Source organism: Tenrec ecaudatus, chromosome 9, assembly GCF_050624435.1.
Source record: "Tenrec ecaudatus isolate mTenEca1 chromosome 9, mTenEca1.hap1, whole genome shotgun sequence".
Lineage (NCBI taxonomy): Eukaryota > Metazoa > Chordata > Mammalia > Afrosoricida > Tenrecidae > Tenrec > Tenrec ecaudatus.
In genome coordinates, this window is record NC_134538.1 from 65,366,936 (window position 1) to 65,392,694 (window position 25,759).

At 48.1% G+C, this 25,759-nt stretch overlaps 1 protein-coding gene across 2 annotated transcripts; it reads left to right on the forward strand.

The window, feature by feature from the left end:
* The first annotated feature begins 5,762 nt into the window (after nucleotides 1-5,762).
* On the forward strand, nucleotides 5,763-24,044 carry INHBA (inhibin subunit beta A). Of its 2 annotated transcripts, XM_075558173.1 has the most exons (3): nucleotides 5,763-5,914; nucleotides 8,353-8,975; nucleotides 18,499-24,044. In XM_075558173.1, the coding sequence occupies exons 2-3, from the start codon at nucleotides 8,585-8,587 to the stop codon at nucleotides 19,380-19,382; spliced, it is 1,275 nt and encodes a 424-aa protein (XP_075414288.1). In that variant the 5' UTR covers nucleotides 5,763-5,914; nucleotides 8,353-8,584; the 3' UTR covers nucleotides 19,383-24,044. The 2 variants fall into 2 exon arrangements, with proteins under 2 accessions (XP_075414288.1, XP_075414287.1); XM_075558172.1 differs by lacking the exon at nucleotides 5,763-5,914 and having other exon boundaries at nucleotides 8,161-8,975.
* The last annotated feature ends 1,715 nt before the right edge of the window (nucleotides 24,045-25,759 follow it).

The window sequence follows — 25,759 nt, forward strand, 5'->3', positions numbered from 1 at the left end:
TTGGGGACTCATACAACTCTTATCATAATCCATCCATTGCGTTAAGCACGTGTGTACATTTGTTGCCATCATCATTCTCAAAAGATTTGCTTTCTACTTGAGCCCTTGGTGTCAGCTCCTCATTTTTCCCCTCCCTCTCTCATGAGCCCTTGATAATTTATAAATTATTGTTAGTTTGTCAGGTCTTACACTGTCTGGCGTCTCCCTTCACCCACTTTCTGCTGTCCATCTGTTGTCACAAAACAAACAAACAAACACACAAACCAAAAAAATAACTTGAACCTGAGCCAGCTCATCTTATTTGGTTGCCGGTCACCAGGATTCTGCTTCTGGTTGGAACCAGAAGTCAGCAAGAAATGTAATGAGACCTTTCTTGAAGGTTGATGGGAACAGTAACATTGCCTAAGAGGTACTCTTACTGTGCCTGCCACTTGCGGTTTGTTGTGGTGGTAAACTGCCATGGAATTGGCCCTCAACTCATGGTGCCCCATGCTCAATGGAACAAAATCTGTCTGGCCCGGTGCCATCCCCATGATTGGTGGTGGATCAGGCCATTGCAATCGACAGGGTTTCCATTGGCTGACTTTGGGGAGGTCCATCACTAGTCCTTTCTTTCCCTTCTGTCTTAGTCTGGATGCTCTGCAGAAACCCACTTAGCATCCTAGCAATATGCAAGCCTCCTTTGACAGACAGATACTGGCTGCATGTACCTGAGTTGCTCTGACCAGGAATCAAACCCAGGCCTCACCCATGAAAGGTGAGAATTCTACCACTGGGCCGCCACACACATGGCTTGCGTGGTATGATGCGGATCTCCATGAAAGTCAGGAAGCACGAGATGCAGGAGGAGACAGAATCACTGGAATACTAATGTTTTATATAGTTGGAATATCTTTCTTAGGTGTCAAGGATCTTCAAGCATGGGCAAAAAGTTAAGTAGGTAAAATGTTCAAACTGTAAGTGTCAATCAGAGGTGCTAGTGACAGTGCTGTTGATATTTCAGCCTGGATCATTGTTCACTGGGGTAGAGGGGCCATCTGTTGTCAGATGTTTACAGCGCTTCTGGCCTCCACGCACTAGATGCCAGCAGCATCCCCACACCAGTTGTGACAACCCCATGTATCTCCCATGGAGCAGAATTGCCCCAAATTGAGATTCCGGCCTTTCACTCCCTGGAACTTGTTACCCCCCAAATCATTTTAGTTTGAGCATCTGAATTGGCCTTGGTTCAGACAATGGTACTTCCAAATACTCTGAAAACAGGACACTGACCCATAGCATCAGGCTTCGTGGGGTCTTAGGAGAAACTTTCAGAGCAATATGAGGCTTAGGAAGAGGTGTGTTAGATTCACTTTCAAAACAAGCAAACAAACAAAACTTTTCATTTGCATTAGGTTGGGGATTTCCATTGGAGTCACAATTTTGGACCTTGCTGTTTCCCAATGAATTTTTGGACTGACTGCAAGGCTTCCTTCTCCTCTCTTTCTGGACCTAGTCGTTCTTTACATTAACCACTAAACAGGGTCCTGGCGCAATTGTAGCTGTGAGCTGGTCATCGCTCCACGTCCAAAGTCTCTCGGCCCCCTTTGCAGCCCAAGTCCTTTGCAGGCTGCGGCTGTCCAGGAAACAGGCCGGCCTTGCCAATCCCGTGCTCAATTTAGAACCATTTTGAGGAGCGCCTCCCCCCTCCCCCGCCCCAGGCTTCTGCAAGTGCATTGCAGCAAAGACCCCTCTGGATCACGTCCACATTTCCTTGATTCGGAGCTGCTCCCTCAGGAGTCACCCTAACACGAACAGAGAAGATTTTCCTGCCTGGAGCCTAGAATAACACGTCAGCTGCTGAGAACACCTCGCGTCCTTTCGCAATCTCTCCGCAGTCACGTTTTATGCTTAGTTTCCCAGGCGGGATGCACCAGAAATCATGCATTTTTGGAAACAGATTTTTCATAGGAAAGAACTGAAACACCCTGAACCCGTCAGCAGCCCCGTCCGTGCCTCTGAGCCCCCAGCCTGTGTCATTTCAGCTGAATCAGATGCAGCCCCCGCCCAGTCACCTGCTTGGGGTGTTCTCGGCTCCTGGCTTTTATTGCGGACTGAATAACAGGGAGGCGTGAGCAGCTAAAATACCAGCAGTGAAAAAAACACAAAAGTCCCTTTTCTAGGCCTGCCTCCTCGTTCGGGGAGTAGCGAGAAAAGGGACCAATTAACGGCAGAGATGGCAGCAGGGCATACGGTTGGTTTGAGCAGAAGAGCGAACGTTTCTGCTCCTGACCCACGGCAGCTCTGGTCCAGGACAGTTACTGCCAAGGGTGCCCTAAGCTACGAGTCCCCACAGGCCACCGGCGGCCCGGAACGCTGCTCGCTTCCTCCTGCGCCCCACGGAGCTTCTATCCTTAAACGAACTTTGTTTTTTGACCAGCTCCCTAATTGTGATTGAAAACACCACTCCCCAGCAATGCACCGGCATTGGCGTTAAGCAGCCGCCGCAGCCGCACGACGGGCCCTAATTGCTCCATTTACATAAAAGTAGAAACATACAACGTCTAAATATACATCGCTGGCACGTCGTTCCGTTTGCAATTACAGTCGAAGAAGGTACTGCCGGTTCCCTCCCGGCTCCTGCTCCCATCCCCGCAAGCTGCTCCGCCGGGCTCTTTCGGGGCTGCTCCCCGGGCGGGCGAGCACCGAGCCACGCCAATGCTCCCCGGTGTCGCCGGGAGCTTTGTGCCACGGCCAGTAAATCAAGCGGCCTCCACGAGGTGACCGACGCCGTGGCAGCGGGCCACGGCCCCGGGATCGGGCCGGGGAGGTGGGAAGGGCGCCGGGAGCAAGGCGCCCCCGCGCTGGGGCGTGTTGCCCGGGCCGCCGCGGGCCCAGGTGGACCGGGACCGGCGCCCCAGCGGGAGGTCCCCGTCGCTGCCCTTCGCGGTGGTTTGGGTCCCTGGCACCGGGGGCCAGACTCAGAGGTTCCCAGCTGCACTCACTCAACAGTGGTGTCTGTTTTTTTTTCTTTCCCGTTCCCTCAATGTTTCCGCAGCCAAAAGGGGGTGGGGGGTAAAAATCAAGAGCAGCTTTTAAAAGAAGTGGCCCTGGCTGGGCTCCGGGTAAAAATAGAGGCGGCCGCCCAGCCCGGCTTGGCTCGGGCTCCCGGCCACCCCGCGCCGGGAGCGGCCCGCGGTCGGCGCGCTCCCCGGGAGCCGCCAGCAGGTGTTGCTCTAGGTACGGTGGCTGCGCCGAGCAGTCCGGGCGCTGCCGGGATGGGGTGCGGGGAAGCGGCCTGGGAACGGGGCCGGAAGTGAAACAGAAACCAACCGAGGAAGGGAAAAAAGGGAGAGCGAGAGATTCCTGTCTGGAGCGGGGCTGACCAGTTTATACCCCGGGGCCCTCAAGTTTGGAAGGGAAAAGATCCTTCCCAACTCCGAATTAACCCCCCCCAACCCCCCGCAGTTATTGTAACCTGCTGGCGGCCTCCAAAAGGTCCCCTGGGCGGCCCAAACGGCTTGTGCTTGCTTGGACCACTCACCTCCAAGCTGACCTCTGAACCCACCCAAAGATGCCTCTGAAGAAAGGCCTGGCGGTCAGCTTTCGGCCCAGGCGACCTTGAAGTCAGTTCTGCTCTGTAACACATGGGTCACCGCGAGTTGGACTGGACTTCACAGCAACCTGGTGTTAGTATGTTTGTTTGCTTTATCACTCTTCCCATTTAAATTTCTACTGAGGAAGACACTTCCATCGAAGTTCACATGTGAGGGTGGAGATGCATGAGACCAAAGCTGGTGGCCAGGCTGGCCTGGCAGGTGGGCCTCTGTGAGGTTGCCAACTCACAACTGTGGGTTGCTCCCCTCGTGCTGCAGACTCCCAGCAAACAAACGTGTAGGGGACCCAACACACAGTTTAGAAATAGCACCTTATTTCTTAGGCACTGTGCTGTCCCCTTCAGGTTAGGACTATTGCTCCCATTTTATAGATGAGAACACCGAGGCCAGAAGTCATAGTTAATGCCCAGTGGAACTAGGGACAGGTCCAGATTTGTTTTGTGCCCAGAAACTCATAAACGACCCAGTGTTTGTGGGACACCATGAGGCCTGGGTGGGGGAGGGGATGGGTTAAGCTGTCCCACAGGCCCTTGCCCTGCCTCACCCTCTAGTCACTGGAGTCTAGTGCTTATCTGGATGGTGGTTAAAGACCTTTCTCCTGGGGGCCAGTTTAAGTTCATCTGGGCTCCAGGACAGTGAGATTGTATTTTGGCTTTTGTTTTTAATGCTGAAATTGGTGGGCAGATCTGGGATTCATGTCTTTCTATCTTTTCTTCCCAAATTTCTTCTACCACCTATCGACTTTACGTCCTACTTCATTTCTATATATCCAGTGTGAAATCCCACGCCCACTCCCACCCCAACCACCCCCCACCCCCAGCCACGGCCACAATCCTTGTTAGGCAGCTAAGAAGTCTTAGTGGTGCAGTGAGTCAAGCACCTGGATGTGCGGCCTGAAAGGTTACTAGTTCGAACCCCCCAGGCTGCTCCACTGGAGAAAGTTGTGGCAGTGGCTCCCCTAAATATGGACAGCTTTGGAAACCCTCTGGGACAGCCCTACCCTGTCTTGTAGGGTCCCCAGAAGTAGGTTATGGACAACAGAGGGTTTGGCGAAGTACAGCTCAGCACACACCCTTCCTGTGTACTTAGCTAGGAGAGACACTCTCACACAGCGAAGTTCTTCTGGTGTCCAAAAGGAACCTGCTTAAGCCACACATCAGGAGGCCAGAGCCTCTCTATTCTGCTGGTGGGCACAGTGAAAAGTTTATTTTATGCATGTTAAATCCTGCATGCAAAACAACATATCTGGTCATATGGCTTTCATTAGCTCCCAATTTTGCACATTTTATCCCACTTGTCCTGAGAATCCGGCTTGTGCTTCGACTCAGACTGCTTCAAACAACTTGTCTCCACCATTTTTGACCGAGAATTCCATTCTCCTGCTTTATTTCCCAGGCCTGCCAACAAATGACACCCTGCCCCTCCTCAAAACACAGAACCAAACAAAAACCTGACCAATTTATTCTTATTTCAAAGAATGTGAATAATCCCCCCCACTAATTCAAGTTATATTTATAACATTTTCAAAACCATAGGACATGAAGTTCTTGTCAAGAACTTGATACCTCTGAATCCCCCCCCCCACCTCTTTGCTAGTTAGTAGCCTACAATTCTACAAAACCTGGGAAGGATACTTATAAAGTTCAATGGTAAAGAATAACTATTTCCAGAGTTCTTTATGAAGCAGGCCTTCAGTTTAAAGATGTAAAGTAACAGTTAGGTCAGGGGAGGAGAGCCCATCACCCTATGGGTGTGTCTCTGTTTCTGATTCATCCTGAAGGATCCATTTTTCTTAAAGAAAAACACCAAACAACAGAATCTTATAAGAAGCAAGAAAATGCTTTGTAGCAAGAGGCAACTTTATGAAGTCACAGATGGTTCATGGGAAGACAGGCAACTGCAGCGGAATCTAAGGAGGCATGCCTAGGAGAGCAGTGAAAGGCAAGTTGAAAGTTGGGTATCCAGGGAGCTGTCTCTGCCTGATTTCACTATTTTCTAAATGGTCCTTCTCACAGAGGAGTCACTAGCTCCGTGGATCACCCAGCAGTGTCACAAGCAGCCAAGCAGGACTTTCCATTAGATAATGAATTATGAAATATGTCTCACACTGGAAAAACCAGTCATCCGCTGATGTCATGCTGATTCTAACCAATCCCCAACAAAGCCCCAGCCCTCCTCTGTTTGAGTGGTACCAATGTGTGAGTGTACAAATAAGTAGTACAGTATAAAACTTCCCAGTGCCAATACCATGAAGAGGAACTCGCACAGCTCTGGACCACATGATACAAGAGGCTGGTGAAAGAGAAGGGACCAGAAAGGTAATGCTTTTAACTCTTGATTCTGGGCTACTTCCACATTCATAATCAGAAGGGCTAGAGGGGGTTTTACAACTGATTGGCACATCTCTGTGAGTTGCGATTTGTACCTTTTCGTCTTTGCCAGGAGGGTTACTGAGGCTTTTAACAGGCCCGGAGCATGCAAATAGTGTGTTCATGCAGCCCAGAGACACGAACCCATATGCCAAAGCGAAAACTCGTTTTAAGAGTTGCCAACTGTAAATGTGAGGAACACACACATATTCACGTACAGAGGGTATCCAAATATTGAGAAGTCCCACTTATCTTACGGCTACTATTAGCACTTGTGAGAAGTTCTGAGTCATTAAGCTTTTAGTTCTGTTTCAGAGTCTCTCGTAAAATTTAATTGGACTATCAAATGCTTTGGGTGCTGTATATATGACTCCAAATAGGCAGATTATGTTAAATATGCTCTTACCAAGATGTTTTGTTAAACAATTATAATACCAATGCTCCCCAGTTCTTTTACATTCCCCCTTTCCAAACTAGAGGTGTTTGGGGCAGTGTTGGCCAAGTCTTAGCTATCAGAGCAGTGTTATTGATCTTCCTAGAGTTGAAACCCCAAAAGGGATCGATGGTGACTTGTGACAGAAAGAGTCTTGCAAACAGTTGTTTGGGGAAAGGGGAACCATAGCTACAGTTCAGGCAAACACTGCTAACCATGCAAACTGGAAGGTCATTTTAACTGAGAGTCACAATTTTCTTAATCTCCTCCCTTGTTCTTAGATCTTAAGCTAATTGTAATGGTTTTTATTACACCCCCCCCCCCCCAAAGTGCATGGCTTGACTGGAATGCTCTGTCTACACTAGGTGTCAGCTATAAGCTGAGGCTGTCTACAGCAACAGAGAGGGTTCTGGTGTGGGAAAGCAACTGAGAGGGAAGGGACAGATGAACTTCTTAGAGGTGAAAGCAGTGAGACAGAAATGAAAAAGAAAATGGGGAGGAGAGATCAAACAACAACAACAAACCTCAGAAAGGCATTGTTTCGAAGTTCACATTTTCCTTCTTCGGTGGACACTGAACTCATGATGAGTTCATCTCTGCTGTTTCTCTGAGGCAGACAGTAGTGATCAGGATTAGGAGCCTGCCCATGAATGTACTGGTGGGGACAGGGTGGGGGACACACTGAACACACCACCACAGAGAAAATTAGATGAGTGAGGCTCCCCCCGCCCCACGATCAGTTACTCGTCTAGGAGCACACAGCTTGTATAAAATGATGTGGGGGAGACCAAATGCATTTTGCATGTTATCTGGTAAAGTCAGGGCAAACCAGTGAGGGGCAGTCATTTGTGAGTGTGATGGTGCTCAGGGCAGAAGGGGGTCGGGAAAGGAGAAGGGAAAGTGCCTGCTTGGGACAGGGCATGGCAAATGCTGCCTGCCCTTGGGATCTTTCAATGCCCTGCCACATTTTGCTGTTGGGAAAAGTATAGTGTGTTATATGACCCCAAACAAAAGTTCTATTCCATTTCCCTCAGATCACCTGCCAGTGTTGATAACCCTGGGCATTTAAATATGAATGAATGGGGGAAAGGAGAGTCTCCTCTCAGATTCTTTCAGGCCAGAATGATTGGTCAAAGCTGCTCTCTCTGTCCAGTAGTCCCTCTCCTTGGGCTCCATCCCCCCTGGCACCACCTTCTGGGCCAGGTGGGCAGATCCTTACCTGGGGCTGCCTTTATGTGGGGTGGAGGAGCGCTCCAGGGGCATACTTCTCCAATCAAGTCATCCCTGTTTGTTGAGTAATTTCTGTGTGTGTGTGTGTGTGTATGTGTGTGCACACGCGTGCGCCTGCCTCTGCTAAAAGAGGAAGAAGGTGAGGCAAGGGGCTGGCCAGAAAAAGAAGAAAGAAAGGAGTCGGGCAAAATGAGGAGAATGTATTCAGAAGGGAGAGTGGAACCCCAGCGAATGGTGCTCTGTGAAGAGAGGTGTGTGTGAGGGAGCAGTGAGCAGAATGTAGGCAGCCTGTCAGAAAATGGGCTGTCCCTCCCTCCCTCCCTAATCAGAGCCTTAACTCGAAGACAAACTCCCTCCCGCTCCCATTCACTCACTCACTTAGGGCCAATCGTTCGCTCTTTCTCTCCCTCTCTCTCTCTCTCTTTCTTCCTCCCTCCCTCTCCCCTCCCTCTCTTCCTTCTCTCTCCCTCTCTCCTCTCTCCCTGTCTCTCTCCCTCCCTCTCTGTCTCTGTCTTTCTCCCCCCCCCCCTTGTCTCTCCCTCCCTCCCTCCCTCTCTTCCTCCCCCTCCCTCCCTCCCTACCTCCCTCCCTCCCTCCCTCCTTCTCTCTTACTCCGAGACAGTCCGGACTCTCCTCCCTGACAGCCACACCGACAGCACTCACTGCATTCCGAGAGGGAACCTGCAAACCAAACTTCACAGAAAACTTTTTGTTCATCTTCCAGAGAATTTGCTGAAGAGGAGGAAACAACGCAGCACCGCACACCAACGATCCAGAACCCACACGCGCGCACCCACACTCACACGCACTCACACACTCACACACGCGCGCGCGCGCGCGAGAACACACACACACACACACGCACACACACGCACACACACATAAAACCTGTGCCGTGAGGGGGAGGAAACGCCGGGCCTTTGAAAAAGGCCATCGCACCAACTTGGGCTGCCAGGATGCCCTGGCTCGGGCTGCGGGGCTTTCTGCTGGCGAGTTGCTGGATGCTGGTGCGGAGCTCGCCCACCCCGGGCGCCGAGGGCCCCGGCGCAGACCCCGCGTGCCCGGCGTGCGCGCTGGCCGCGCTCCCCAAGGAGGTACCCAGCTCGCAGCCGGCCGACATGGTGGAGGCCGTCAAGAAGCACATCCTGAACATGCTGCACTTGAAGAAGAGACCCGAGGTCACGCAGCCGGTGCCCAAGGCGGCGCTCCTGAACGCCATCCGGAAGCTTCATGTGGGCAAAGTGGGCGAGGACGGCTTCGTGGAGATCGAGGACGACATCGGGCGCCGGGCAGAAATGAATGAACTCCTGGAGCAGACCTCCGAGATCATCACGTTCGCCGAGGCAGGTGGGTGCGGGCGGCGGGCTGCGGGGGACGGTCCCGGGAGGAACTTCTCCCTCCGGCCGCCAAGTGTGCGGCTGCGGCGGCGGCGAGGTGGCCGCGGGCGGGCGGGCAGACTCGGCGCCCGGGGAGGCGGGAGCGAGGGAGGCAGGGAGGAGGCAGGAGCGGACCGGGGGCGGCGGAGAGGGCGAGCGCTCGGCTCTGCTCCGCTCCGCTCGGCGCCCGCGGTCCCCGAGCCCGCCCAGGCGCCGGCCACGCCGGCAGCGCAGGAAGCCGCGGGCGGCGGCGCCGGGAGGGACAGTCACCCCGAAAGGCAGCCCGCAGCGGGGCCCGGAAGCCCGGCGATTCAGGTGCACCGAGCGCCAGAGGCTGCGGAGCCCCCTCCAAAGTTTGTGCGGCGGGTGGGGAGATGGGGCGGAAGGGCACGGATCAAGTCACAGTCGCCAAACAGCCCTGTCCCTTTTAAAGAGTGGTCGGGGGACAGGGGCCGCGGGGCGAGCAGGACAGATTTATTAGGGAGAGCCTTAAAAAAAATGTGTGTTTTTTTTTTACCTTGAGAAACTGCATTTGCCCGGACACCACATTCAAGGCAGGGAAGTGCTGTTTGGGTGGGCAGTTGACGATGAATTGGCAGTCACTTTGGGAACACTGACTGAGGGGGGGAGTGGGGGAGGGAGGGGGAGAGAGAGAGAGAGAGAGAGAGAGAGAGAGAGAGAGAGAGAGAGAGAGAGAGAGAGAGAGAGAGAGAGAGAGAGAGAGAGAGAGAGTTTGGTTCTGTAAAGTTACTGAGAGCTCTCTGCCAAGGAATGCAACCTTGACAAAGTGCTTGCAGATACTACCCTGCACTCTCACTCAATCCTTAAGAGGAAGAACTTGAATAAACAGATCCTAATCCTAATCGGTGGCCCAAGGGCCCAGCGAACCTGTTGCTGAGTGGAAGGTACCTGTCAGAAGTGTGGAGCCCCGCTCTCTGGACAGTTAGGCGACACAACTCCCTTTGCATGCCTGCCACACACATACACACACGCACACATGTGCTCATGCCATGTTGCTTTTGTGGCGATGCCAGGCTCCAGAAACGCAACCCTTGCCAAATCCTGTGGAAAGGAATGCCATTGTTTTGGTGGGTAGAGCATATGGCCCAGCAAAGTATGTGTAGGGACTCCCAGCATTTTTTGTTTAAAAGTTTGCAGCAGCAGTATAAACAATTAAGGCAACACTCAGACTTTCCAACCCTGCAAACCTGTTGAGTCAGATGTTGTTTGCAAGAAGACCATAGCCAGACCTGGGCATCCTTTTTGGGGTGCAGATAGCCTGCTGGCTCTCCCCCTCCCCCCAGAAGTCCCCTGTCCCACCAGGGAAGAGCTCTTCTTCAGGAGCCTCACTGGAGCATGTTTCTAGATGCAGCGGCCAAGGACATGATAATTAGGACTTTATCTTTCAGGGAAAGAGTCAGGTTGGAGTTTCCCCAAATCCCCCAACTTCTCATGGTTGTATGGTAGGAAAGAAAGCACTTGTGCATTGGGCCCTGCCCATGGAATGGGTTCCAGGAGCCCAAAGAGCTCTCCATATCCAGACACAAAGACACCCCCAGATAAGATTTGATATATGGAGGGCCTCCTGTCTCCTGTGATGCTGTCAGTTACAAATACCCATTCAGTTGGCTTTCACACCATCCTGTGGGGCATATGCCTCATGTCCTCACCCACTGACCGAGCAGGAGCCCAGCAAAGGGTCACTGAACTCTGCCTGCTGGGCGCCTTTCTCTAACTTACTGGCCATTCACAGCAAAGTCACCCTCTTGGCACCCAGGGACTTCTGCAGTCACAGCATGTGGCTGCTTCCCTTCCTTCAGTATCATCACCATCATCTCAGAGCAGTCTTTTTCTCCATTACAAGAGGTCTTATTCTTTTTTACTTTCCTGCGAGCTGTTTCACTGCAAAGGAATGAGCTATTTTCCCGTTTTAAAGCGATTCATTTGATTTTTACACTGAAATTACTAGATGAAGGTCTAAAATGGAAACTGCAGGCGGAGTTTCCAACCTGACCTTGGGGTGAGCTTTGGCATTCCCAGAGGGGCTTGCGAGAGCCTTTATGTCTAGTCTACAAAGTTGCCCTTATCAACTTCAAGTTGATCTCACAAAATTTCACAAATATAATGACCCCATAGATGAGAGACAAATGCTCTCCCACAAGGGGACCACGCCAGCGTGTTAATGCAGGTCCAGCCACCCGAGAAACAGGTATTAACTGAACGATGGCAGTGAACCTATGACAATGAAGAGCAAAGATTTGTCCTTGTGACTTTTGGACTACGTCAATTTTAAGAATATCTCAACGCTGTGGGATGTCAAAAGTTTTGGAGACTAGGAAAAAGACATGTGTTTTCCTTTCCATTACAAACTATTATGTACTTTACAGAATCTCATCCACCAAACTCCCACCCACGTGCATGCCATGAACATATAGACACATGTCTATCAACTGAGATACCTTCGTTTAGAGATACATGTTTAATGTGTGCCTCTTCTCTCCTGGATTGTTGAATATAGTCCAGGTTTGGTAACCACAGCTGAGGAACTGCAAAGCTAAAGTGCCTGGAACTCTTTGAACCGAGTGTGTGCCGCTATGCTCAGGTAGAAAGTAAAGACCATCTGACGAAGGCTTGTAGGCATGTTTATTAACTAAGAGGTGGAACAATCTTTGAAGGCTCCCTGGCACCCATTTCAACCCCCCAACGTGATTTTCTTCTAATACCTGCCACCCAGATTGTTCACCATGATTAGTGTGGTCTTTGCTTAGCTATTCGAGAATCCTGTGTTTACCATTCAAACCTTAAAGAGAAATCTTTCTAAAAGAAAGACGGAAGGGATGAGCATGCCCAAATCAACTCTGACTCTAATGGCCAGTCGTCAGTGGACCTTTTTGACGACTGTATTGTATTTTACCAGATGTTGTTCAAGGCATTAGCCTCTGGCCGGTTCAGGCAGTACAGTAACAGTACAATGTGGAGCCTCCAACGTTGTACATGCTGCCAGATTGATATTCTGCCAGTCAACTTAGCGACTGATCATGCTTCTTAAAGGAAGGAAAGGGGAAAGACGACAGATGAAAGAGAAAGGTGTGGAAAGCGCTCACGGAGCCGGGGTGTTGGTGAGAGCGAAGCTTAAATCCTTCTCTTTTGGAGAATATGATGTACGGAAGGTTTGAGTTAGAATTTGTAGCACCTAAGAAGAGATTTGAGAACATCAGCTTGAGTGGCTTCCCCCCTTCCCCATCTGCAGGAAGCTCATTTCAGGGCGGAGTTGACTCCTTCCCTTCCCACCAGTATTCTGAACTTCCCTCTGAATTAATTACCTTCCCTACCTTCAGGGGTTACAAACTTTCTTCTGAATAACGGGAACCAAATGGCCACAAGAGGGCGCATTCTAAAGACTTTTGCTGCTTGCCAGTTACTCTTCCCAGGAGAAGCAATTCCACAGTGCCATCATCTTCATGATGACCAGTTGCCTTCCTCTTCCTAACTCCTAAAAGTTACGGTTTTATGGGCCGAGGAACACATGACTGCCTACAGTATGTGAAATGAGGCAGAAGGCATAGGAATGGGAATTTTAGCGATGCCTGTGAACATTCCAGAGCTTATGGACGGCAGAGGAGTGATAAATTTTAAAAGCAAACAAAGCAGAGAGTGGAGAAATGTGAATCATGAGCAATACTGATTTGCTCATGTCTCTCCCTAATACGGCCGCCTGGGCTTTTACAAAAACGCATCATCAGTCCGGTGATTTCTTTTTTTTTCAAGCCTGGTTTTCTAGCTTGGCACTTTACATCAGCAACAAGTGACAAGTCACTTCAAATGGGGAGGGAAAGGCTATTTATTTAACGCCTTGTGGGAACATGGTGTTCAGCTTCTGATGGTGCATTTATATCCAAATGGAGTTTGTGGAGACAAATAGTGGAGACAAGATGCAGAAAGAGATTCATAATCTCTTTCAGTAGGGAAGGAAGTCTACTGGGATGGAGTGTTAGGGTTCAAATTCATGGGGGCACCTTCCCAAGCACTTGTGAAAATATGTATTTATCTTGGCCTCTCTTTGCTAAAATCTCCTTGATAATTTATGATCTCTTAACTGTGGTTCAGAAATCTTTGACCTTGACTGGTTCCTACATCCTAAACTCCAAAGCATTAAAGTTCTCAGGAACTTTTTTCAGGAATGCAAGAAGTCTCTGAAATTCAGAGGATTGAACCTTAGGCATCCTTTCTAGTATTTGAACCTTGAAACCTCTTTGCCCTGAAATATCAAACATGGTGTTTTATCACCACTTAAAAAGTAGGACTATATGATAGCGAGTGTGGCTGAACATTCTCACTTTCATGATGTCCCCCCCACCCCCGCCAAAGATATTAAGACTGAAAATGAACCAGGACATTTTTGGACCCATGCTTCAGGCAAGATGCTCGTTGGGAGGCTAGAGAACCTTTACACTGCCTTCTCCAGGGACCCCTAAAAATACAGCCCAAACCAAGGCCAACCAAGGCCTTCACAGAGCACACCTGCCCCATAACTAGGCACAGGGAAACCTTGGGGAGGGATGGAAACTCGATTTTTGAGTGAGGCTCCCCCCGCCACCCCATGTTGAGTTGAAAGGCTTTATACACACAGCAAAACCTTCCACGTTAACCTTAAGAAATGTAATTATTACCCCTCTGTAGAACACAGCATACTTAAGGCACGACCCTGGTGAGGAAAAACAAATTCAGAAACTGCCTGTGTGGGTTGCTGATTTAATTGGATGCGTTTATGCACCCACGATCTTGAGATGCATGGCCCTTTGGATGAGTACCTTTTTGCATCTTAGCATGCAAGAAGGGAGCAAGTAGGTACTTGGTTACTTAACCCTTGGTATTCCCTCATGATTCAGTTCTTTAAAAAGGTGCCTAATTTTGAAAGTGAAGGACAGTAGGATGCAAATATCTTTTTAAGGGGGCTTACCTCTAGCTTTCCTTTGTGCCATCCCTCCCACCCAATGACATTGCAGAGGTGTTTCCTGTGGCATGCAACATTTAGTGTCCCTGCCCAGTTTTCTGTACCCTCTTTGGTATGTGTCCCCCAGGTTCACGGAGGCTTAAGTGATGAAATATTATCACCCACATGGGTTTGCGTGGGACTTTCTTAGTGAATTACTCAGGCAGAGCAGGCTGTGATACAAGTCTTGCCTCACAAGCCCTCAGGAGGGAAAAAATAGCACCAGGATGAGGAGAATATGATCGGAGAGTAGGTAATGAAGGTTAGCAAAGCAACCAGCTATATCTGGCTGATAGGTAATAGTGTAGGAACCCAGTGCACACCTGTATAAACGCATGCCGTAGCTGTTCACAAAGCATGATGGGAGACCTTCCATGTCAGGGTTTCACAGCAAAAGATACTTAACTCAGACCTGAAGCTGCTTAGAAATGGATCCTCAATATCTCAACCTGGAGTAATCTCTTCCCATTTCCAAAACTTACGCATAGAGGATTGAGAGTTGTCAGGGGCACCCTGACTGATTCACTGCACTATAACAATCTCTCTCTTTCTCTCTCTGTCTGTCTCTCTCTCGTAATATAGAGATAAAGGGAACAGCACCAATTGGCCAGTTATTTATCACATTTTTCATCCCTCAGAAATCTCAGGGGTTTTAATACCTTCCTGAAGCCTACAGTGCTGATAAATAGGATTCTACCTCAGCTTCCAGCAGTCTCATGCTCCCCACCCCCTCTGCACTGAAAGCTAATGAAAAAGGAAAAAAACAAAAACGCCCTGCTTAACAAGTAAGAATACAATAAAACGTGTAAAATGTACCTGCATGTGAGGTAGACATTAGGAAGACCCAAGTTTCTCTCTTCCCCTGTTCTCCTGAGCATTCTGGCAACAGCCTTTTCATGAAATTGGATCTCGACGTTATTTATTTATTTATCTGTCTGATAAAATAGCATGCAATGTACAAACAGCAGTTCCAGAAATGGACACCAGGAGAAGGAGGTGACAAGCATGTCGGTTAGTAGGGGGAAAATCCAAATGTCAGAAATATGGGGGAGCGAGGAGGCAGGAGGGAATGAATGCAAATGCAGGGAATGGGGGCTTTCCGTTCAGATCATTGAACGGATGGATAAATCAGCGTGCGTGCCTCCCCACCACACGCAGGCGATGCCGTTAATTGCCAGCCAAGTCCAGGATGAAAGTCATTTTATGATGACTCTCTGATCCTAATGTAACAGCACCTGACAGATTGAGCCCCCTCGAATGATCTTTGTGTGCTCCTCTCTCAGGAACACTAAATCATTTGCCTTCAAGTACAGCTGCTTGTGCAGAAGGGGTGGGGCTCTATCACGCATCAGAAACCTGCAGTCAGGCTGTGTAGCTGTAAGAGCAATTCCGATACGGCCGTCACTTGTCCAAGTTGACCAGTTAGCCTTCCCTCCCTGTCTCTGTCCCACACGGCCCTGCATCGCTCCCCCCACCCCCCTCTTCAGTAGCATCTGTAGAGTGCTCTGCTGTGTGCTCATGGAAAGACCCGTGTCTGCTGGGTAGCTCTGCCTTGTGCACTCTGTATGGACACTCTCAGCCCTGCCTGTGAAGCCTGGGCCAGAGCCCAGAGCCGGTGGGAATGCGTTACCTGAGACCCAGGGAGATTTCCCATTCTGGGCACCAATCTAGGGGAGCTCCAGTTTCACACTCTTTCCTCAAAAAGCAAAACACAACCTCGTGCCCTCTGCGTTTTCTAATTTCGCAGCTACGATCTCTCTGTCTTTACCCCGACACCCTGCGCAGTTTATGATTTCAGAAGCCGGCCTGTGTGGAGGCAGAAGGGGGAACAGCAGGTGGCTTGTTAACATTCTCCACGGGCAGGGCAGGCGGGAGAGGCGCTCCTCATGCCTGGGAGTTATCTGCCCACTCTTCCACCACCCCATCTTAGAAGCTTCCTTGCTGACCCTCTGATCTTGAGAGGACCCCACCTCTTAAGATCTGCCGCTTGCCTTCCCTCCAGGACTCTGTGCCTTCTTAACCAACAACATCAAATATATCCATCCATTCTTAGCAAGAGGAGAATTCTGAATTCCTCTCGCTCTTCCTTCCCTCTTTTTTTTTTTTTTAAAGAATCATCATGTTGACTTAAAAAGAGAGAGAGAGAGAGAATCCCTCACTAAGCGCCTCACGCTCCGGTGATCTAATCATAAACCCAGCTGTATTACTCATTCTAATTCCTGCCAGGACGTGAGGTAGGAGTCAGAGCAACTCCTGTCACACCACCACTACCACCACCACCATCATCATCACCACCCTTGCCCACATCCTAACAAGTCTATACAAAGACTCCGGAGAGGCTTTCTTATAAACATGCAGCCCCTGCTCGGTCCTCCCCCGTGCATCTACCACTATCATAACCACAGTGTGTAGAGTGTGTTAGATTAGGAACAGCATCGACAGTGAGCAGTGCCTTCTGCCGCAGAGAACTTGAAACGGTGCCCACGATGTAGAGCACTGTAAACATCCCGAGCCCGAGAGGGAAAAGTACGGCTGGGTTTCAGCTCGTTCTGGAAATCTCGGCAGGGAGAGCCTCCTGGGGAGCCGTGAGTTAGTTATAGGATGGACTTTTGACGATTCTCTTCAGGTGTGTACGTGTGATACACATGAAGGTATGGGCAGCCACTTCCAAGGCAGCACTTGCAGGCGGCGATGCTGCTTTGTATCTCCTATCAATGTGTTTGTGTGTGGAGGGGCGGCGGTGTGGTTTGCAGTATTTGAAGAGTCAGACAACTGCAGTCTGGACACCTGCCCCCTAGAGTGAATGTTGTCACATGAATAAATACACAGGTGCTATTGGGAAAGGAAAGAAACAGGCGACAGCCATATTTAAGAACTAGGTCAGTGCTCGGTGGCCCTTGAATCCAAGGGCTTGTCCATGTAGAGATTTGTCCTAGAACATCTAGCACAACGATCAGTTGTCGCTGGCCAACATCGACTCCTGGTATCGCCGTGTGTGTAGAAGTAGAGCTGGGCTCCACTGGGTTTCTGGTGGTTGACTTTCTGGAGAAGTATATTGTCATCTTTTTCTTCCTGGATGCCTCTGGGTGTCCTGGAACCTCCAACCACTCCGTTAGCCTGCCAAGCATGTTAACCTTTGCACCTTCCAGGTGATACCATTCTTAACCATCACTCTGAGAAACAGGCCGTGGTTTGCTCTCATTAAAATCTACAATCATCAGGGAAGGAGGAACATGGAGCAGTGGGAGGTGGGAGTGGCTTTCTTTACATAATAAAGCTCTTTGGTAGGAGAGTTTCCGTTCAGTCATCAAGATGGGCCCAAATTGCCCACTTTCTGCTCAACCAGGGGTCCTGGTGGCCTAGTGGTATTATGCTGGGTTGGCAACTGCCAAGTCAGCGCTTTGAAACCACTAGCCAGCTCTGGGAGAGAAAGGCGGGCTGTCTCCTCTAGTTAACAGTTAAGAGTCTTGGTGAACTCCACTGAGGCACTTCTACTCTGCCCTAAAGGGTAGCCGGGAATTGACATCCACTGGATGGCTGCAGGTTTGGTTTTTTTGCCTTTTGCTAAACACTGGGTGGTGACAGCGAGAGACACAGATAAGACAGCACACCTCGGGGGCACCTAAACTGGTCTGGCTAGAGGGTGGGGCTGGGGGAGGTTTCCTAGAGGATGAGTCATCCAATTGGAGACATTATTAAAGTTAGTACTCCTGATGTGTTTGGTGATAGTGGTCATGGGGAGCAGGACTATTGTAGGCATTGGCACACGTGACTTTCTGGAGGCAGGGGAGAGCACAAGAGACTCACTTTAAAGAAACATCCTGTCATTAGACCCTGAGTAGTAAGGGTCCTGGGACTGGGGGTGGGGGGTGGGGGGGTTGGGGAGGGTAGATTGTACAGAGCTTGCACTTTAGTAGTTCCTCTTTCTCCAGGGCAGTACCACTCACTGCCATCCAGCAGAGCCAGACCGCTGCTGGCAGCCCCATAGGACAGGGTGGAATGGCCCTTGTGAGTGTCGGAGGCTGACCCAGTTTTAGGGAGCAGCAAACTTCATCCCTAGAAAGGGCCACATCAGGTATTATTTTAAGATTTGTAGCCAGACACTGTCACAAATAGCCAACTCTGTGCTATAGTCCCAAAGCAGTCATTGGTGGGGCAGAAAGGAACGCGTCTCACTGCGTCGCAACCAAACTTCACTTAGGAGCATGCAAATTTAAATTTCATATCATTTCCATACGTCGCTAAATAGTGCTTTTTTTTCCTTTTTTATCATTTAAAAATGGGAAAAATTATTGTTCGCTTGGAGGCCATCTAGGAACAGGCGTGCCTGTGGAGAGAGGGGAGGCCTGGATTCAGGCCCGGCGCGCTGGTGGGCCGGGCCTTGTTCTAGAATGATCTGTCGGAACAGGCTCCTGTTTGCTAGCATTCCTGAAGGGTGCACATGCCAGCTCAGGATCTAACGTATGCGCGTGGCTTCTTTTGTGTCTCTTTTCTTCCGTAGGCACAGCCAGGAAGACACTGCACTTTGAGATTTCCAAGGAAGGCAGCGACCTTTCCGTGGTGGAGCGGGCAGAAGTGTGGCTCTTCCTGAAAGTCCCCAAGGCCAACAGGACCAGGACCAAAGTCACCATCCGCCTCTTCCAGCAACAGAAGCACCTGCAGGGCGGCTTGGACGCCGGGGAGGAGGCGGAGGAGGTGGGCTGGAAGGGCGAGCGCAGGAGTGAACTGCTGATCTCCGAGAAGGTGGTGGACGCGCGGAAGAGCACCTGGCACATTTTCCCCGTGTCCAGCAGCATCCAGCGGCTGCTGGACCAGGGCCGGAGCTCCCTGGATGTGCGGTTCGCCTGCGAGCAGTGCCAGGAGAGCGGCGCCAGCCTGGTGCTCCTGGGCAAGAAGAAGAAGAAAGAGGAGGAGGGGGAAGGCCGGAAGAAGGACGGCGATGGGGCGGAGGACGAGAAGGAACAGTCGCACAGACCCTTCCTCATGTTGCAGGCCCGGCAGTCCGAAGACCACCCTCATCGCCGCCGCCGGCGGGGCCTGGAGTGTGACGGCAAGGTCAACATCTGCTGTAAGAAACAGTTCTTTGTGAGTTTCAAGGACATTGGCTGGAACGACTGGATCATCGCCCCCTCGGGCTACCACGCCAACTACTGCGAGGGTGAGTGCCCCAGTCACATAGCGGGCACGTCGGGCTCCTCGCTGTCCTTCCACTCGACGGTCATCAACCACTACCGCATGCGGGGGCACAGCCCCTTCGCCAACCTCAAGTCGTGCTGTGTCCCCACCAAGCTGAGACCCATGTCCATGCTGTACTATGATGATGGCCAAAACATCATCAAGAAGGACATCCAGAACATGATCGTGGAGGAGTGTGGATGCTCCTAGAGGCGCCCCTGGGCCAGGGTGGGGTGGGTGGGGGGTGGGGGTGGGGGCAGAGGGAACAGGAGTTGCTCAGAGAAGACAGTGGCAAAATGAAGAAACATTTTTAAGGTTTCTGAGGTAATGGTCAGGACAATTAAAAGACAAAAAAAAAAAAAACCCAACAAACTCAACTAAGAACAAAACCTGCAAGAGACGAAGGACACTATTGAAAAGGCAGGGCTCTACGAAGAAGCCGACAAGGAACTGCAGGTGGGGAGAGACGGGGCGGTGCACCGTGCGCTTGGCGTCAGCTTTTGAGACTGGGCATGGTACTCTCCCCGCTCGGGTTCCTTTTCGGCCTGAGCCTTGAAGCCAACTTGTCTAGTTTGCAATAATGTGGACTCTCGTGTCCCAACTAGCATTGAGAAAGCCATGATTTTGGAAGGGCCCTTCCCAGGCACTTTCCCGCTGATTTCTCTAGGTCATAAGGTATGTCTGTGCGACACTCTCTGTTCACATCAGCGCGCGCACACACGCACCCCACATACACAGAGGCACACACCACACACACACACAGGCACACACCACACACACACACACACACACACACACACACACCCTTGCCCCACCCCCCACCCCTACCCACACCCACACCACACCATGTCACACGCAGGCATGTTCCACACACCACATACATGAAGATCCTGGCAAAAGAATGATGTTGTGAAGATGGTCACACTTTCTTTCTCCACACCACTTTTGCAACCAAACAGAACGAAACAGCTGCGACAACAAAATAAGCCAACATAAACATTTAAAAAAAAAAACAACGAGCGCCAAAATGGAAAGTGCAAGGCTCGAGGAACACAAGAATTCCAAGTTACATTTCGCTAAGGTGCTTATGATCTTAGAACTATGCAACCTAGTAGGTTTGAAACTGTTTACCTGAGAGTGAACAAAAAGAGAGACTTTTTTGTATTGGAAGTAACCTGATTAATTTTTATTTTCTTCAAGGAGAGATACTTGAAAGGAATATGTTTGTCCATCTGTTGGATTCAAACATTTCTATATTTTGTAAATGTGTTTTTTTTTATCGTTTACTATTTGCACTACAATGGTGTTTGACCTGTCTAATCCTTATTTAACAAGTATTTTCTTGGGGCGGGTGGGGGGAGGTTAAGAGCTTCACTTAATGTGAGCTACAAAAGAACTGCGACAGCACACAAAATAGCTATTTTTATTATTATAATTATAATTATTATTTTGTACCTTAAGAAATAGACACATACACCAAAGACATTTGTGTGAGCCTTTAAACGGTCTGTCTGTGGTTGGTATCATTCAACATTAATGAGTCAGGGGTTTGAATTCAAGGTTGCGTCATGGGGATTGTGTTCAGGCTTCAGAGACCTGGCACGCTTGGGTTTCGACTCCCTTTCCATCCATGAAACAGGACATTTCATACTGGACGGACAGTAGTTGTACACTGTGGGAAATCAAGTTCAATCCAATTCATGAACTGCTACATGCTTGTATGTGTATATATACATTGCTTGTGCATATGCATATCTGTGTGTATATATACATGTATTGTATCATGTCCATATACATTTTAAGCACTTCAGGCTGTCATTTTTTAATGTTCTTAAAGCAATGAATGTTTGTGTGCAAAACACAGTATTTTTAAGAAGGATAGGCTAGGTAGTTTTGCTTTTACTCTGAACTAGGCGGGCGCATTTTGAAAAATTAGATGGAAAAGAAAAGCCTGGGCATTCTAGAGAGTATTTCGACGGCCCTCTTTCATATACAGGGATCCACCGTCCTCTTTTCCTTCCCCGTGTATGTCACTTATCACCTGCAGAAGAAAACAGGAAACCCGTGTGAACCAAAACCCTGTGCTGGGTTCTCCCCCCGGCCCCCCTTCAATTTATAGATATGATCAATTGGAATCAATCTTAAATCAGGGGTTCCTTTGAAGGCAAGTCACAAGTCTTTAGGGCTGGAATAAAAAGTTCAGTACATCTGATGATTGGAGTCGGATTTTAAGAATTGTGACCTCAACAAAGTGGACTAAATAGCCTGGTGGTCAATGGTAAAAAAATGAAAGAATTTGGGGCTCAGGTGCGAAGGAAGTGAGCAGTTGAGAGGAAGCAGGGATGCGGACAGTACTCAATTCCTAATGATTTAATTTATAGCCCAGAGTCTGCTGCAGCAATAGTTGGCATGTATTGGTTCAGATGCAAAAAATAAAACCCAAACCCAAAACAATGACATGGTCTTGCAAAGATCAAATTTCATGCTTAAAGCTATTTCTATCTAATCCATTAGCTTGCCTAGTACAGCTGAGGCGTCACTCATTTATGTGCTTAAAAAAAACAGAGCCTTATTTTCATGACTTGTTTGAAGTTAGCAAAATTCTTTCAAAAATTGTGGGAAAATACTCATGATTGGGATGGGGGGATTATAGTTATTGGTATTCTGTAAAACATTAAGGTTTTCAGCCCTACATCACCTTTTAGATTAAAAAAATAACTGGAGAGTAAGTATCCACAAGAAACACTACAAAAAAGGATTTAACTTTTGAAAAATTGCTAAACCAATGAAACTATAACACTAATCTGTATGCAGACAAGTTACTTGAATCTCATTAGGTCTAGGGGTCCACTCCTCCTTCTGCAGGAGAAGCAGCATGCTCTGCGGCAGGAGCTCAAGAGGGGAGTCTGATCAAGCCATGAGCGGGAGAACCTACGAAATTGGTACTTTGCCCCTCGCTGTTCACCATGGGCTAGGGAATCCTGCATGTGAGGAGGGTAGGTGTAATAGGCGTGTTTCGAGGAGAGGCGTCAATGACTATGTTCAACTCTCCAGATTGTCATGAAAAACTCTGAGGGTCTTAGGACCGCCTCTGCTTTGGTATCTGAATGGGTGTACTGCAAGTGTTGGAAAGAACATGAGCTAACAGTCCTGGTTCACGGGGCTTAGCAGGGATCGTACAGGCAGTGGGGGAGAGCAGGAGGTGACAAGAACAGATCCTGGAATAGTTTCTATTCATCTCAAAACTGGATTTCATGTTGTTAAATCCTACATGGCTTAAGGGTTCAACGAGGTTGATCAGTGGCTACAGGGATTAGAAGCAGAGCAGAATGAAAATTGTAATTGGTGATGAAATGATTGGGTGCCAGACATCTACAATCTTGAACTTCATTCATTACATTATATGGCCTTGAAGTGGAAGTATAAATGGCTACCATTCTAATAATGTTGGAGAGTGTGCAGTCTTGTGAACAACACTTTCTATATAGCAGCATGGCACCAAATGGAAGCGCTTTTCAATTCTACTGTGCTGCATTTTCTGTAGAGTTGTTTTTTTTCTTCCCTGTAACTAAGGGTGGTGGGGGGGGGTGCTCTATCTGGTCTTAAGATAGCCCCCGCCTTTCTCCAGAATGAGTTCTGAAAAATCTACGCATATCAACCTCAGAAGCTCAGAAAAGTATTTGATCCCAAATATCTGTTTGGAATAATACATGTTTTATAGACTGGTTTGACATTGTCTATAATTTCCACCCCTACCCCCCAAAATCAGTAAGGAGACCTTCAGGACTTATGATCTGGGATTTTACTGTCCCTGAGGAAAACCAGCCCGGTATATGTTTATTTAAGATTGATTCCACACTCCATTTTTCAGAGGGCCTGTATTCTCCTGTAAGGTAGTTTGTGAGTGAGTGAGTGAGTGAGTGTGTGTGTGTGCGTTTTCACCCCTGTGGGATTGGACGTCAAGTGGTGACTCTAAAAAGACCAGAGAACAAAAATGTTTCAATTAAATTCAACTTAGATTCAAATGATCATGTCCACTTGGAAAAAACACACGATTTCCTGTGGGCCTTTTGGTAACATCCCTTTTCAAAGCAGAGAAAAACTTAGTCACCCTGAACACCTACACAATAAAGGAAATGTATAGAGGTGGGCTGCACAAGTGGGGGCGGACATTGCGTTTCAGTTAAGCCTGGGTCACTGAGAATTTGTTGTGTGAGTCAGAGAAAATGAATGCCTAGAAGCTGGTCACATCAAGAGAAGCAAACCACATGTCTCAGCTATATTATTTATTTTTATGCATAAAGTGGATCATTTCTTCTGTATTAATCCCCAATGGGTTTTACCCTCTATTTAAATGCTTTGGAAAAACAACAATAGTGCATTGACAATGGGTTGATATTTTTCTTTAAAAGAAAAATATAATTATGAAAGCCAAGATAATCTGAAGCTCGTTTTGTTTGAAAACTTTTTATGTTCTGTGGTTGATGCTGTTTGTTTTTTGTTTTTATTTTGAATTTATTATTTTTTGGCATACTACATGCAGTTCTCTAACCAGTGTCTGTTCAGCTAATGTAATTAAAGTTGTTAATTTATATGAGTGCATTTCAACTATGTCAATGGTTTCTTAATATTTATTGTGTAGAAGTACTGGTAATTTTTTATTTACAATATGTTTAAAGAGATAACAGTTTGATATGTTTTCATGTGTTTATAGCAGAAGTTATTTATTTCTATGGCATTCCAGCGGATATTTTGGTGTTTGCGAGGCATGCAGTTGATATTTTGTACAGTTAGTGGACAGTATTCAGCAGCGCCTGATAGCTTCTTTGGCCTTATGTTAAATAAAAAGACCTATTTGGGATTTTATTTTTATTTTATGTCTTATTTTATTGGTTTTCCAAGACCCACCTTGCACACATATTGCCACAGCCTGCGCTGGGTGATAATTTAGTTCCCACTGTAAAGACCTGGAAAGGGATAAGACGATGAATGAAGGGAAGAGAGCGGGCCCAGGAGCTGGAGTCAGAGCCTGAATAGCAGAGCGAGATATACAGGAGGCAGAGGTTCATAATGGGCTGCAGATGCGTGAACCAGCAGTATGACACTTGATTCATTTTGTTCATTTCCCCTTTCTAAGCCTGCAATGGCAGCTCTACTTGCATGAAGTAGACATCTCCTCTCCTCTCCTCTCTCCTCTCCTCTCCTCTCCCTTCCTCCTCTCCCCCTCCATGCTTACTCTTGACTTCCTCCTGCCATTCCTAACGCTTGTTTTACCTTCCTTCATTGCCTGCTTTATCTTTTGCTCTCTGGATAGAAAACTGAAATTGGTGGCATAATTGGAACTAGAATAATATATACTCAGGAAAGAAACGTATCAATTTCTAGTACAGCAAGTAACAGGACCAATTTGAAACCACAAAGGTCAAGAATGAATTCTTTCTTCTTTAGTCTTTCTCTAGCAGTATATAAAAAGGTAGGATTCTTTCAATGCCCAAGTGGACCAAGCATATCCATACATGTCACATTCCTTGGTCCGCACCTCTCCTTCATTTCCCCAGACTGGATTGTAGTATTCTTATCCCTACTTTTACAGATGAATCTGAGGCATAGTCATGTACCTTGTCTTTGAGGCAAGGTTTCCAACTGAGATATATATTCAAGCTCAAAATTAAAGTTAATTTTCTTCTCCCAAATCCACCCTTCCTATTTCTGTGTTAATTACTTCATATCCTGGGCATGAGGGGGAAAGGGAAGTGAGGTGGGAGATGGCATTGTGAAGACACGTCCAACTTTTTAACAGACACTTTTATACACACCTGATAGCTCACTAATACTAATCTCCAAGTGACTTGGCAACGCTAGTTAGCTTGATCCTCACATTCATGGTTACTGAGTATATCCCAACTCACAGTTACCCTGTAGGACAGAACACAGCAGCCTTTGGGGGTTCTGAGGCTATAATTCGGTAGGAGTAGAGAGCCTCATCTTTCTTCCATGGAGCAGATGATGAGTTCGAACTGTTGACTTTGTGGCTAGCAGCCTAATACATAACCCACAACACCGCAGCATTTATCTTTGATCAGAAGCTTCCTATCTTGAAAAATTGTAAACTAAGAATTTCTAGTTTGGTTTTATAATAAACATTAATTTTCAGTTTTTTGCTGCCATATATTTTGTTAGAAGAAACCTTGTTGTCCAAAGGACTCAACAGATACCACATTTTATTTCATAGCCCAGTCATATTTGTGTGCATGCACGTGTGTGTGCAAATGCATTCGCCTTCATTTCTTGCCAAATTTAATGGTGCATATTATGAACTTAGGAAAACCCTCACCAAATTAGAAATGAGTAACATTACTATGAAATTCATATGAGCATTACCACAATGAGAAAATAATGGGATAAAAGCAAAGTTGATGTTAGGTATAGGAATATATGCCTATATTTTGAAGATGTATATATCTTCAAAAGGTTGGTGAACATATTCCGTTATCTTTCAGTTCCATTTTTTCACAAGCTTTTTAAGCCTCTGCATATATCTGTATGCAAATATATATGTACACACACACAAATGGTGTTATCATTGA

Excerpts from the sequence above, each read along its gene's own strand:
- INHBA (XM_075558173.1), top strand. The coding sequence starts at position 8,585 with ATGCCCTGGCTCGGGCTGCGGGGCTTTCTGCTGGCGAGTTGCTGGATG. Across the intron at positions 8,976-18,498 it reads CATCACGTTCGCCGAGGCAG|GCACAGCCAGGAAGACACTG; the intron begins GTGGGTGCGGGC and ends TTTCTTCCGTAG.